Here is a 13,047-nt window from a genome sequence, read left to right on the forward strand (position 1 = left end):
GGTTTTATATCATCATCATCATCATCATCATCATCATCATCACCACCACGGCCAACCTTCAAGCCGCTCGTCCCGCCTTCTTCTCCCGTTAACCGTGAACTCGCCGGTTCAATAATTCATTGATTGGCTGCGAGGGTAAATGGAGATAAACTTCAAACCCGACGCGAGGAAAGTGAAGTGAAAAACTAAAGTGACAGCACAGCGTTAGCTCCGGGCGCTAGCCACAATAGCCTGACACGCGCACGCGCACACACACACACACACACACACACACACGCACACACACGCACACACACACACGCACACACACACGCACGCACTCGCGCAAGAAGCCCGAGCCCCGGCGCGAGGACGTAAACGTGGAGCAGCGAGAGGATGTGGGTATGCTGACATCTGCAAACCGCCGCAGATTACAGACGCTGCTGCAGACGGGCCAGGCAGCCGCCAGCTGAGCCCCGCAGTCGTACCGACAACCCTGCGAGGAATGTAGCTAGAGGTAAGACGCGGTGAATATCTTATAGCCACGCTAGATCCATTTTCCGGGGGTGAAAGTTTTTGAAATGTTGTGAAATGACTGTGGATGCCATTCATTCCATTGCGATGTGGTTACCTGTCAAACGGGTCACTGCTGTGCTGTTGATTTTCTGTTTCATAAAACTTTACTTTTTGTTGGTGCTAAGAAATGATCCCAGCTGATTTATTGACCCCCAGAGATAGATGCCTGGGGGGTTTTGATCTTAGCGTGACGGTAGGGGGTCGATATCCAGTCTTGGCAACCCCTTTTCTGTTTTTAAAGCCACATCGCAACACAATCTGTCAGAGTATACGGCCGTGTGATCTCTCGCCGACTTCCTGATGTCAGGCTTCTTTAAAGTTATGCTATTGTGTCGCTTTTTTTTTTTTTTTTTTTAAAGTAGTAGGGCCAGGTTACTACTGAGTGAGAGTAGAGTGTCAATCGTTTCGAATTCCTAGTTAGAGATTCGGCGTAATCAACTCATCTGGCCGTGCATAGTAATCGTATATGCCGAGCAGTTTGACAGCAGTGATCAGGAGCCATGTGCATGCGTTTAAGAAAGAGCACTTATCAAATAACTGCATCATCTAGTGTAACACCCTGGCCTAGATCTGCCGGGCATGTCCGCGTTTTGTTGTGTAATGACATTGTACTAACACAACTACCCACACTTAGCCACACTTTCCAACTTCCAAAGTAGTTTCTCATGCAGCAGTACAGAGTGTTTCTATCCAGTCTCAATCTCTTGCCAGTCTCAACCCTTGCCAAAGGGTTTGATTTGATCAACCTGTTTGACTGCAGTAGCAGTCAAACTACACACCTGTGACAAATTCCTTTCACCTTCCCTTTGTCTCCGCAGCTAAGTGCTGCTGATAGCGCTAGTGCAGTGACCCCGTTCTGTGAGTGAGCCACTTCTTTTTTCTATCCACGCCAGAGACGTCGCGTAGTAACCTGTACCCTGGCATGATCCACCACGGCCCCCGGGAGGGTCTTCCGCAGACAATCCCCAAATGTTCTGCTCTTGCAAAACAGATGCAAATCCGACCACTGTGCACTGTCTCTTAGTCAAAGCTTGTTTTGTAACTACGGGATGCCACTTTACCATCATTACTGCTCGACTGCCTCAACCGTATCCCCCTGGACTTTTCTTTCTTTTGCTGGTCTGCCACTTAACCTACCTCCTCTAAACACACACACCCCCCCTACCTACCTACCTACCTACCCCCCCCCCCCCCCCCTCCCTCCCCCGGTAAAATCCAGCTCGTTCCACGGCTAGCTCTCTGCTCCGGGCTATCAGATTCAGAGGCAAAAGAGAGGAAGGTGTGATTCACCAGCAATAAAGGGGGCTGTGTTTGTCTGTGGCCCAGGGAGAGACTGTCTCCATTTTGTAACCTCAGGACTCTGCCTGGTCCTTCGCTGGCCACGGACCAGCACCCCAATCAAAGGGCTGTGCTGATGGCTGATGGGGGGGGGGGGGGAGTGGAGTGAGAGACCTCTAATGGAGTGGAAGGCTCTGTTGCCTGCTTCAGCCACGGCCACGCCGGGCAGCACACTGCTGGCACTGAGCCTACACATGCGTATACTGTGTGTAGGGCCAACGCATGCGCACGTATAGAAAGGCACTTTGTGACCCTTTTTTTTAATTGTATGCTGTATGTTATTGTAGGCTTGTTTTATGGAAGGGTTCCCTTTCAACAGTTAATTAAATGTGTGTGTGTGTGTGTGTGTGTGTGTGCTCTGAATGCATGTAGTCTGTCAGATCTAAGCTCTCTCAATGGAAATGTAGGCCTACCTTTTACACCGTACACACACACACACACACACACACACACACACACACACACGCACATATGCGCACACATGCACACACACACACACACACACACACACACACACACACGCGCACATGCGCACACACACACACACACACACACACACACCAATATTGTCATTGGCTATACAAAATACCAGAGTACTTTAACTTCATCATCGTAATATTCATAGTGTAATCAAATCCTTCCACCTCCATCACAGACGAGGTGGAAGGGGAACATGAGGTGGAACATTAAGTTTGGGGAACATCATTTCTTTCCCCCTAAATCAATCAGTGTCTCTTCCCTCTACTGTCCACGCTCTCTGATGTGTGACTCTTTGTATGCAACAGCGTTTGTATGTATTTGTAATTACTCTCCGGTACTGATCCGGTACTGCAAAATGCGAGTTGGTATCTTTACTTGGTCAATAAAACACAATTATATGATGAGCCAACGGCCAAACTCAACACAGGGTTATTGATTTACATTAACAATACATTAACTTTTCTAATGGACCCTCATGGACCCTAATCCAATTTGATCACACCGCGACTCACGTCTTAAGGGAAAAAACACAACCATTTGAAATAAGCTTTGGAAACAAGTTCCCAAATGATACAAATACTTAGGCTTTGAAGAACTAAAATACAAATTGATGAGTGAAATGGAGAACTTAAAACTTCTTATTAACAAGAGGCAATGTTGTTTGTCCTGTCTTGTCTTGACACGTTGTTCCAGGATTGTGTACGAGAAGGCACAGCAGAGCTTGTGTCTTGTGAATTATTTCAGCACTAATGCTGAAATTAGCTTCATCATACCATCCGACCTGCGAGTGCACCTCTTCTGATTGTTGGAAAACCGAGCTGCAATGTGAATCCTCGAGGGGATCGCGTCTGGAAGAGGCTGCAACACAACACTCAAAGTGTCGCCCATCCTAAATAGTTTCGCTGCGCAGTGGAGACAAGTTCTCTCCAGCAGGGGTGGACCGAACTGTGCCTAATGAATGAAATAATTAAAAACTCAAACCTCGACGGACAGTAGGTGTTGCAATGCATCAGATCACATTAGCCCGTCCCCCGTCACAGCCACACGCTCGCTTGTAATTTCATCAGCGCATTACTGTACCGCCAGCTATAATCGAGCCTCATCTGGCACTCTGGCTCTGTCTATATAATGAGCGTCTTAATGTGGCTGTGAGCCCTGCATGCAGAGCTGTTTATGATGTCGACGTTGATCACCAGCCGTCCGGTGTGTGATGGCTGTAATGAGCCTCATTTATATTCCGACACACTGTTTCCATGCCAAACATTATTGTCCATAAAATGTGACTTTATATATATATATATATATATATATATATATATATATATGTGTATAAGCGTTAAATCACAGTATTGATAATAACAATTCTTTTTCTAATATTATTGAGCTATAAAGTTGATTGAGCCGTCTTTTGCTGTGCCCACACTATGGGGGCTGTAGTAGCAGGGTTTAAGTTTAAGTTCTTTTGCTGTGCCCACACTATGGGGGCTGTAGTAGCAGGGTTTAAGTTTAAGTTTAAGTTTATTGATATTTAAAGTGCAGTGTCACCATAAGCATGGTCTCAAACCACCGTACGTAGAAATGCCCTACGACGTCATGAGCGACCACATGAGTGTGTAATAAAAAAAAAAAGGGTGGTCTAGGGTGGGGAGGGTGTCTGACTCCCAGGTGAAGGACTCTTGGTTTGAACCCCCTGTGACAGAAGCCTACCTGTAGGCATGCCTGAGCATTAATGAAATGTATCAGGATTCACTTTGGTTAAGTGTCTTTATGTTACTTGCCTGGCGTGGTTTAAATATTAATATTGAACTAAATGCTCTCCGGAGCGTTGCCCTAATCTGATGTAACCGCGGCATGAATGTAACGAGGATCTCCGCGTCGGTGTCGCCCTCTGTGTCTCCCCTTACCCCCCGCAGAGTCTGCTCGAGTGACCGGCATGGTGCCCTGACCGCCGCCGCCGCCGACCCCGGGTTGCCATGAGGGGCCGCTGCTCGCGGAAACTGGGCCTGCTGCCCAAGGCCTTCTTCCTAGTCTGGCTCCTGTGGCTGGCCTACCTCATCATGGCGCGTTCCTCCTCCTCCTCCACCTCCTCCTCCTCCTCCGACTCCGACTCCGACTCCGACTCCCTGTTGCTGCCCCGCGACGGCGGCGGCGGCGGCGCGGACCACAACAGGCGGGCGGCGCGGCAGCTGGAGGACCCGGCGGCGGCCGAGCGCGAGCTGGCCCGGCCGGTGTACGGCAAGCTGCAGGCGGACGCCGGCGCGCCGGGGGAGTGGGGCGTGGCCACGCGCCTCACCCTCAGCGCCGAGGAGAAGAAGCTGGAGCAGGACAGCGTGGAGCGCTACGCCATCAACATCTACACCAGCGACAAGATCTCCCTCCACCGCCACATCCGGGACAGCCGCATGGCCGAGTGAGTTCAGAGCCCGCACACGTGGCGCGGCGGCGCGGTGGGGCCGGGGTGGGGTGGGGGTGGGGCGGGGCAGGGGCGGGGGGTGGGGCGGGGCGGAGGTGGGGGCGGGGCAGGGCGTTCTCCAGTGGCTGGGGCGGGGCGGACTCCTCCCAGAGAGAAGAGAGGTTCTGGGTGTGTGAACCGCCAATGATGGCAGTCCCCTGTAGGGTGGGGAGGGGGGGGGGGGGGGGCGGCGGCATGCGGCATAAGGAGGTGGAGCGGGTTGGCTGGTAACCGGAAGGTCGCTGGTTCGATCCCCGGCTCCTCCTCCTAGCGGAGTGTGGAGGTGTCCCTGAGCGAGACGACTGCTCCTGACCCGCTGATTGCAGCCTTGCGTGGTCGACACCGCCGTGTGAATGTGTGCATGAATGGGTGAATCTTGGGCAATATTGTAAAGCGCTTTGGGTAAAAGCGCTTTACAAGTCTCAATTGAAATGCAGTCCATTTACCATGAGCAGCGATGAGCAAGATGCCTAACCACATAACTGCTCTTTATTGGTCACTTGGGATGAAGGCTACTGCTAAATAAGATAAGATAAGAATTACTTTATTGTCCACCTTGGTTGGAAATTTGTCTTCGGCTTCCGATTGAACACACGTTACACACATAACATGTTGACAATGGAACATACAAACCACATACCACAACAAGATAGAATAGTGCAAATGACAATTAGCAGCAAATAAGTTAAATAAAATAGTGTAAAAGCTGTAACAAGTGGTAAAATCAGACTGTGTCCAATCGCTGAATGGCAAGAGGGAATGAAAGATTTCTTAAAAAGGTTGCGGCTTTGCTCTAGGGACCGTGAGTCTCCGTCTGGACGGGGGAGGCTGTAGGCTGAATGCAGTGGGCGTGAGGGCTCTGTGGTTATTGCATTAGCCTTCCTGAGTCCTCCTCAGATATCAAATATTGTTGGGAGTGGATTTTGTGACTTGCCGATCACCTTCCCTGCCATTTTCATTGTTATTTTGGCGTTTTTGTTGGGTTATTTTGGGTTCTTTTTTTAGTTTGTTTATATTTAAAGCACTGAGGTTCCCGTACCCGGCAGTTCTATTAACAGAACGATGGATGCTTTCGACCAGGCTTCTGTCGGTCATCTTGAGTCTGTACTGGCTGACAATCAAAACTCCTCAACTTCCTGAAAACAACTTCCTGAAAAAAGAGCCCAACCCAAACGTCTTTGGTTTGGCTCTTCTAAAAATGCTGCTTGTGTTCTCATTAACATTCAGGTTATGGTCAATAACTGTGCCTAAATATTTAAATTGTTTTACCTGTTCACCTGGCACGTTGTTAAGGATGACAGGGAGGGTGTTGCTGTCCCCAAGTTGTTTAGTTTTGACCACATTGGTTTCTAACCTACTTGCTGGACAGCGGTCCTGAAGCCTGGCTGAGGGTAGGGCCTCCTCATGTGTGCCTTCATCCTCCTGGAGGCTAAACGGTCTGGGTGTGAAACGGGTCAGAATACAAAGTAAGACTGAAGCGTAAACACCGTTCGCCGCCTGTCTGCCGCCTCTTCATTTGAAATGATAGGCTTCAAAAACACACAGATAAGAACCAAAACACACTCTGCCTTCGGTCTTTCTAAGTGATGTGTCAAAAAACACACTTTCTCCTCAGGTGAAGTCAAGCGTTCGCAAAAAAGTCCGCTCTCGAATTATTCGGTGGGCTTGGACCTGGAGTGACGGTGGCATCAGAGGGCTGGTTATCTGGGCCGCGGGGCGTGAGCGGGCTCTTCTTCCCCCGCTCCGACGAGGTTTCTTTGAGATCTGAGCCTGTTGGCGGCTTGTCAGCCCTGCTCTGTGATGTTTGCCGTCCCGACGCCCAGTATGATAATGTCTTTTATCACCACTTACCCCTTCCACCAGCAGCAAACAAACAGACCCCCCCACCCCCCCCCCCCGCCCCCCTCTGAGCCCGGCGTGATGAAAGCCAGACCCGCTGCCGTTTGTCACCGTCGTGAGAACCGTCTTCTAGAATGAAGAGGATGCAGTTTTTTTTTTGTTGTTGTTTTTTCCTTTGCCATGGAGAGCCTCTGTGGAGGCGGGCCAAGGCGAGCTGCTCCTAGTGTTTACCCAGAGCGTGGCCTAGTGCGGTCTAGAGCTACAGCACACTAACTGTCACGGCCGTGGCCTGATGCACCAACAACAGCCTCCTGTCTGTGCCACGCCGCCGCGCCAAGTTGGATTTGTTGCAAAAGAGAAAGCAAGGGATGACCCAACCTTTTTCTTTTCATTTATATATATATTTTTTTGCAGTTTTAAAACTTTAAAACTTGCACTGTGGTATAATTAAACTCTTATAGCAGAGTCGTGAGAACGCCGGCCAATCCTCTACTTGGCAAAGTAGCGGGTGGAGATTTAGATTTCGGAAGTCGTGCTCATCTTATGTTTACGCCTAACGTGTTTTTAAGGTGACTGTACTTGTACTTCGTGCTGAAATCTAGACCACCTGTGTAAACAGCACACGTAGAAATGCAATGCAACTAGTGTATCCAGACACCCAGTTGTATTTAATCTGACTGATACAATGCTTTCATTTTCTCCTCTTTTTCTTTCTTTCTTTATTTCTTTCTTTCTTTCTTTCTTTCTTCTCTACTACTGGCCTTGGAAAACTACCTGGAATGTTGCACAGCTGTTGGTGGGTCTGAAAAAAATAAAAAAAATCGGACCATCCAAGACGCATTTTCTGACAAGAGCCGGCCTGCCCACTCTCAGGCCAGAGAAACCATTACCTTCCCTGTTCAAACGTTGTTGTTGTTGTTGTTGCTGCTGCTGCTGCTGCTGCTTACTTTCCAACAGTTGCAACAAGCTGTGATTTGAATCGTTCAAAGCGAAGGATCGGTGGCTCTGCACTAGAGCGTCACGCCTGCGTCTGTTTTGTCAGCGACAGACGCGGTTCAGGTCCTGTGAATTCTGCAGACACAATGTTATGTCTGGTCTGGTCCGGGCTTCTCTTTGACACATCCGCCATTTGCCTTGTCAAGGAAAGAGTAGCTTTCGCTTTTTGCTCATTTATCCCCCCTCCCTGTTTGTCCCTTGGCTCAGACTCTCTATTTGCATTTCCCGGCGTTCCTGCGCTCTCTCTCCCCTCTCCAAGAGCACTGCATCACCCACCCCCCCCCCCACCCTCCATCCTCCCTGAGCGCCATATTCCTCTGTCCTCAATGTCCCTGCTTCTCCCCGACTGTAACCAAACCAAACCCACCGTCCACAACCTTTTCACATGCAAGCTCCCAAGACGTTTATTTGTCGCTTACTTTCGTTCCGGAACAATTGAAAGAGATCTCCGCTACGGCTGTCAGCTCCAACGTGATTCGTCGCGTCGGGTCTCAAGCGCTTCCTCTCATTGCTCCCCGAGCCGTCAGCCGATGAGACCCCCTCACCCCCGCCGGGTCCCACCGGGTGCACCCCTGTTGTCCGGGTTGCCACGGACACTAGTAATACCCCCCCCCCCCCCCCCCTCTCCTCCTAACTGTGTCTCTCTCTCGGCCCCCCCCCCCCCCCCCTCTATCTCTCTCTCGCCCACGCAGTTGCCGTGCCAAGAAGTACGACTACCGCTCGCTGCCCACCACGTCGGTGGTCATCGCCTTCTACAACGAGGCGTGGTCCACGCTGCTCAGGACGGTGCACAGCGTGCTGGAGACCTCCCCCGCCGTCCTGCTCCGGGAGGTCATCCTGGTGGACGACTACAGCGACAGGGGTAGGGACGGACGGACAGACGTGCACGCGCACACACGCACACACGCACACACGCACACGCACACATGCACAAACACGCACACGCACGCGCGCACGCACACATGCACAAACACGCACACGCACACACACACGCACACACACACACATGCACACACATGCACACACACGCGCACACACACACACACACACGTAAACATGCACACACATGCACACATGCACATGAACATGACCTGAAGAGGTACTGGTTTGTGGTTGGTTTGTGGAGTGTGTGTGTGTGTGAATCTCTTTGTTTGGGAATGGATATTTGCGGAGTCAGTGGTGACCGGGAGTGAAGTGTGTGTCTGTGTGCACGGATCAGAAGCCAGCCTGCTGGAGTGATGGATGGGTGTGTGTGTGTGTGAGAGAGACAAAAGCCTCCTCCATGTTGAACACTTAAGGGCCACGTGTCAGGCTGATCAGGCCCCACCAGTGAGGGTGGCCTACTTCACGTATTACACGCCACTTTGAACAGACAGACTGAAAGAAGGCCGAGGCAAGGCCGTGGCTAGGATGTACTTAAGGGTGAGGTGATTCATATAATCAGCGTTTTGACACACTGTGTAACTGTGTCTGTGCCTCGGCTATGTTGGCTAGTTCTAGCTAATCACTGCCGGTTCGTTCCTCTGACGTCCAGGCTCTGTACGAACCCTCGCCAGGTGTATGATGGCAGTTAAAATAAGTGGCGCTGTCAAACGTTTAAAATATTTAATCGCGATTAATCGCATTAATGTCATAGTTAACTCGTGATTAATCGCAATTAATCGCACATTTTTATCTATTCTAAATGTCCCTTGATGTATTTTTGTCCCATTATTTTTTCTCATTTGAATGCTCTTATCAACATGGAGAAGCGGATTGGCTTGCTTTGTGCAAATGTTTTTTTTATTGAAAACAACACTGCCATATACCGTAGTGTTCAATTTCACACTTACATTCTCACGTGGAGCAGTCATTCACACTTGGAGCAAATCATCTCTTAGACAATGTAACACTGTCCATCAATAAAAGGGTCAAAAAAATGAAATAATAATCTTCATGTTAATCTCGCGATAAAAAAATTAAAGACATTAAAATGGGTTTGCGTTAACGCCGTTAATAACACATTTAACTGACAGCACTAAAAATAATATCTCAGACTCTCTCCCTCCAAAAAAAAACACGAAAATATGTTTTCAATAGTTGGGGGGTACAGTTCTTCTGTTCATGTCTCTTTCAACAGGCAGCTTTGATTAGTGTTCGGCGGCTGTGGATGAAGTTTGGTCGAAGGTACCCTGCTGTCTCTTTTGCATGGAACACATGCGTTTGAACCCAGTGATTTCTCACTGTGCTTGTGTGTTGCATCTTTATGAATCCACACACGCACACACAAAGACCCGAGCTAATGACGGAATTATTAACACTGCTACTGATTCGTGATCCCGTGGTTGTAGCGTCCAAATGTGGATCCAAGGGGCGTGGAGAGCGAGTCTGTGCCAATGAGTCGGTAATGTCTTGTCTTAGACGTTACAGATTGAGCTCATTGTGCGCTGACCTCCCTTGACATCATTTCCTGTCCTCTCACCAAGTGGAATGTTGGACACATCTTTTTCCCCAACTGTTTGGCCTATTTGAGAGAGAGAGAGAGAGAGAGAGAGAGAGAGAGAGAGAGAGAGAGAGAGAGAGAGAGAGAGGGAGAGGGAGAGGGAGAGGGAGAGAGAGAGAGAGAGAGAGAGAGAGAGAGAGACAGAATTTGTGATTGAATTGTATTGCATCTATCCCTCTTTGACCGAGCCAGACTGAGACCGACCCAGTTTCTGAACAAAGCACAAAACAATGCTTCACAAAACGCTCGCTTGGTCGTGTGTGGCCAGCGGAACAAAGGGCCCACGTTGTGTTAAAACTGGCTCCACACAAGTACGAACAAAAAGGATACAGGTTTTTCGCACAAGACACTATTCATTTACTTTGAAAAGACAGGGGATGGACTGATAGTGGGTGCCTCTGTGTTGTCTGTGTCGTTGGTGCAGGCTATCTCAAAGCCCAGCTGGAGGAGTACATGAGTAAGCTGGAGCGCGTGAGGCTCATCCGTACCAACAAGAGGGAGGGGCTGGTGCGCGCCCGGCTCATCGGCGCCACCTACGCCACCGGGGACGTACTGACCTTCCTGGACTGCCACTGCGAGTGCGTCCCCGGCTGGATCGAGCCACTCCTGGAGAGGTGACGGCGGTGGTGGGTGGTGGTGGTGGTGGTGGTGGGTGGTGGGGGGGTGGGTGGGGGGGGTGTTTCTCAATCGCCAGGCGGGAACCTAGACTGTACTTTACTCTGTGGCGTCATGGCGTCATGTCGTTATATACAACTTTATGGTAAGAGTACCGTTCTGAAACGTGTGCATTCGTCCACTCTCTGTCCTAACACTAAATGACATAATGACATGTTGCTGTAAAGGGCTCGGGTGTTTACAGCGTAAGTGGCTGAAGGGCAGTGGGGCTTGGACGTGTGACGTCAACGACCACACAAGAGTCGCCCCATTGCCAGGGAATCACAACTCGAAACCTCGCGTCCTTATCTATCGGCTTTGGCAGCGAACAAGGACCCTCGGCAGCCGTACGCAAAGCCGTCCTCCTGAAGTCCATCTCCTCTGATCACCTGCGTGGGAGGAGATGGAGATGATTCAGCGTACTTCACATGAATCCCTTTACGAGGGACGTGGTTTCTCGGTCGGTGTCGGTGTCCTCCCACTCCCACGTCGTCGTCATCGACGGCTCTGTGCTCTCTGAACCCCTCCAGGATCGGCCAGAACCAGAGCACCATCGTGTGCCCGGTGATTGACACCATCGACTGGAACACCTTTGAGTTCTACATGCAGACGGACGAGCCCATGATCGGGGGCTTCGACTGGCGCCTCACCTTCCAGTGGCACGCCGTGCCCGAGGTGGAGCGCAAGCGACGCACGTCCCACATCGAGCCAATCAGGTGACGCCCGCCCCCCCCCCCCCCCCCCCCAAACACAAACACACACGTGTATCTTAGTGGTGGATTCCATGATTTGTTTGAATGAATCAGTTCGCGTCGGTCAGTTCGCCAAGAAGAGTCGTTCGAATCGTTTGTTTGTTTGTTTGTTTGTTCGCATTTCCGGTAGCGGTGAATCACGGTTCTCAGTCACTGAGTCGGTCAGACTCGGCTCCTCCCTCGTTCTCGTTCTCAAACGAATCACGATCGTGCGACGGTGCAAACGGTCATCAATCAACACAACGTTAACTGAGTTCCTTTCAGCTGAGGAGCGCTTCATGTTCTGAATCGGGATGTTGTTGCCCGGCTGGTCTCTCGTTGACGTCTCAGTCCTCGAGTCTTCACCGCTAAACACAGTCAGTGAACGAACGGCGACTCGCGACTCAGCGACTAGTGGGCGGAGCTGGGAGTCGAGTCTCGGAGAACGAACGCTACGAACGAGACGAACTGAAACGGGGAATCAGGTCGGTTCGTTCACGTTAAAGAGTCGTTCGTTCGAACTGATTTGTTCACGAACGAGCCATCACTAATATATCTGTGTCGATTTACATTTAAGGGACGCTTTGATCCTAAGCAACTTACAACCATTCATACACACAATGGAACCAGCAACCTTCTGGTTACCAGTCCACCCGCTCTACCTCCCGAGCTACTGCCACCCCCCGTATATTCATATGACAAACATGCACGCACGCACAGACACAAGGTGAATTCCAGGCGGGTTTGCGTCGTGGCCTTAAGGGCTGGTTATGGTCCCACGTTCACGCAACGCAAGGGGGTTATGGACCCCTCACGTCCTTGCGGACCCTCCTTGCGTCCACCGCGAGGGCCAGATGTGCGCCTCCCACAAATTGTAACCTTCCGTTGAGGCGACGCAGCCGCAAGGGGTTGTGATTGTGATTGGTCCCTCACTAAAACCCGATGCAGAACCATGAAGGTTCACGACTGCGTCAGAGCGTCTGCGTGGTCGTTGCGTTGCGTGAACGTGGGACCATAATCACTAGGCATGGGCAAAACGATTATTTTCCGGGAATCAGTTCTTTCAGTTCCCTTCACTATCACAAATCGTTTGTTTGATTCGTTCGTTCAGTTCGTTCAGTTCCTTAAGTCATATGGTCAGTTACGTCATTTGGCAGGGCATCTCAGGTGTCTGGCCTCACCGCTTTGCCTATAAACATGAGGTATGCCCGCAAACGGAGCCTTTAAAACCACCAGAAGGTCTCAGACGGTGACGGTGCTCGGGGAAAACAGCTAATTTCTGTAGCATTAGCCTACGACGCCGCTGGAGCATCACACGTGTGTGGTTTTACGAAGAACAGCCTCAAGCTGCCTCAACCACCATGAGAACGTTTTAGACTCAATCAATATGAAGTCGAGGGGAGACGAAGCTCTGTTCCTTTGTGTCTTTTATTATTATTTTATTATTATTTACATTACCATATTTTTGTTTTATGTAAAAAAAAAAAAAAGAATCAGTTCTCTTGTTTTGGGAATCAGTT

General features: G+C 50.2%; 1 protein-coding gene across 2 annotated transcripts; it reads left to right on the forward strand.

The window, feature by feature from the left end:
- Positions 1–402: 402 nt before the first annotated feature.
- Positions 403–11,516, forward strand: poc1bl (POC1 centriolar protein homolog B (Chlamydomonas), like; the record flags this gene model as incomplete). 2 transcript variants are annotated; one of them, XM_084484983.1, is made up of 5 exons in its annotated part: positions 403–496; positions 4,287–4,783; positions 8,353–8,522; positions 10,567–10,756; positions 11,327–11,516. In XM_084484983.1, exons 2-5 carry the CDS (start codon positions 4,347–4,349, stop codon positions 11,514–11,516), a joined length of 987 nt encoding a protein of 328 aa, XP_084341109.1. In that variant the 5' UTR covers positions 403–496; positions 4,287–4,346. The 2 variants fall into 2 exon arrangements, with proteins under 2 accessions (XP_084341109.1, XP_084341110.1); XM_084484984.1 differs by having other exon boundaries at positions 10,567–10,768; positions 11,327–11,412.
- Between the last annotated feature and the right edge of the window lie 1,531 nt (positions 11,517–13,047).

The sequence above is a fragment of the Micromesistius poutassou genome (genome assembly GCF_964030765.1).
Source record: "Micromesistius poutassou genome assembly, chromosome: 20".
In the NCBI taxonomy this organism is placed as follows: Eukaryota; Metazoa; Chordata; class Actinopteri; order Gadiformes; family Gadidae; genus Micromesistius; species Micromesistius poutassou.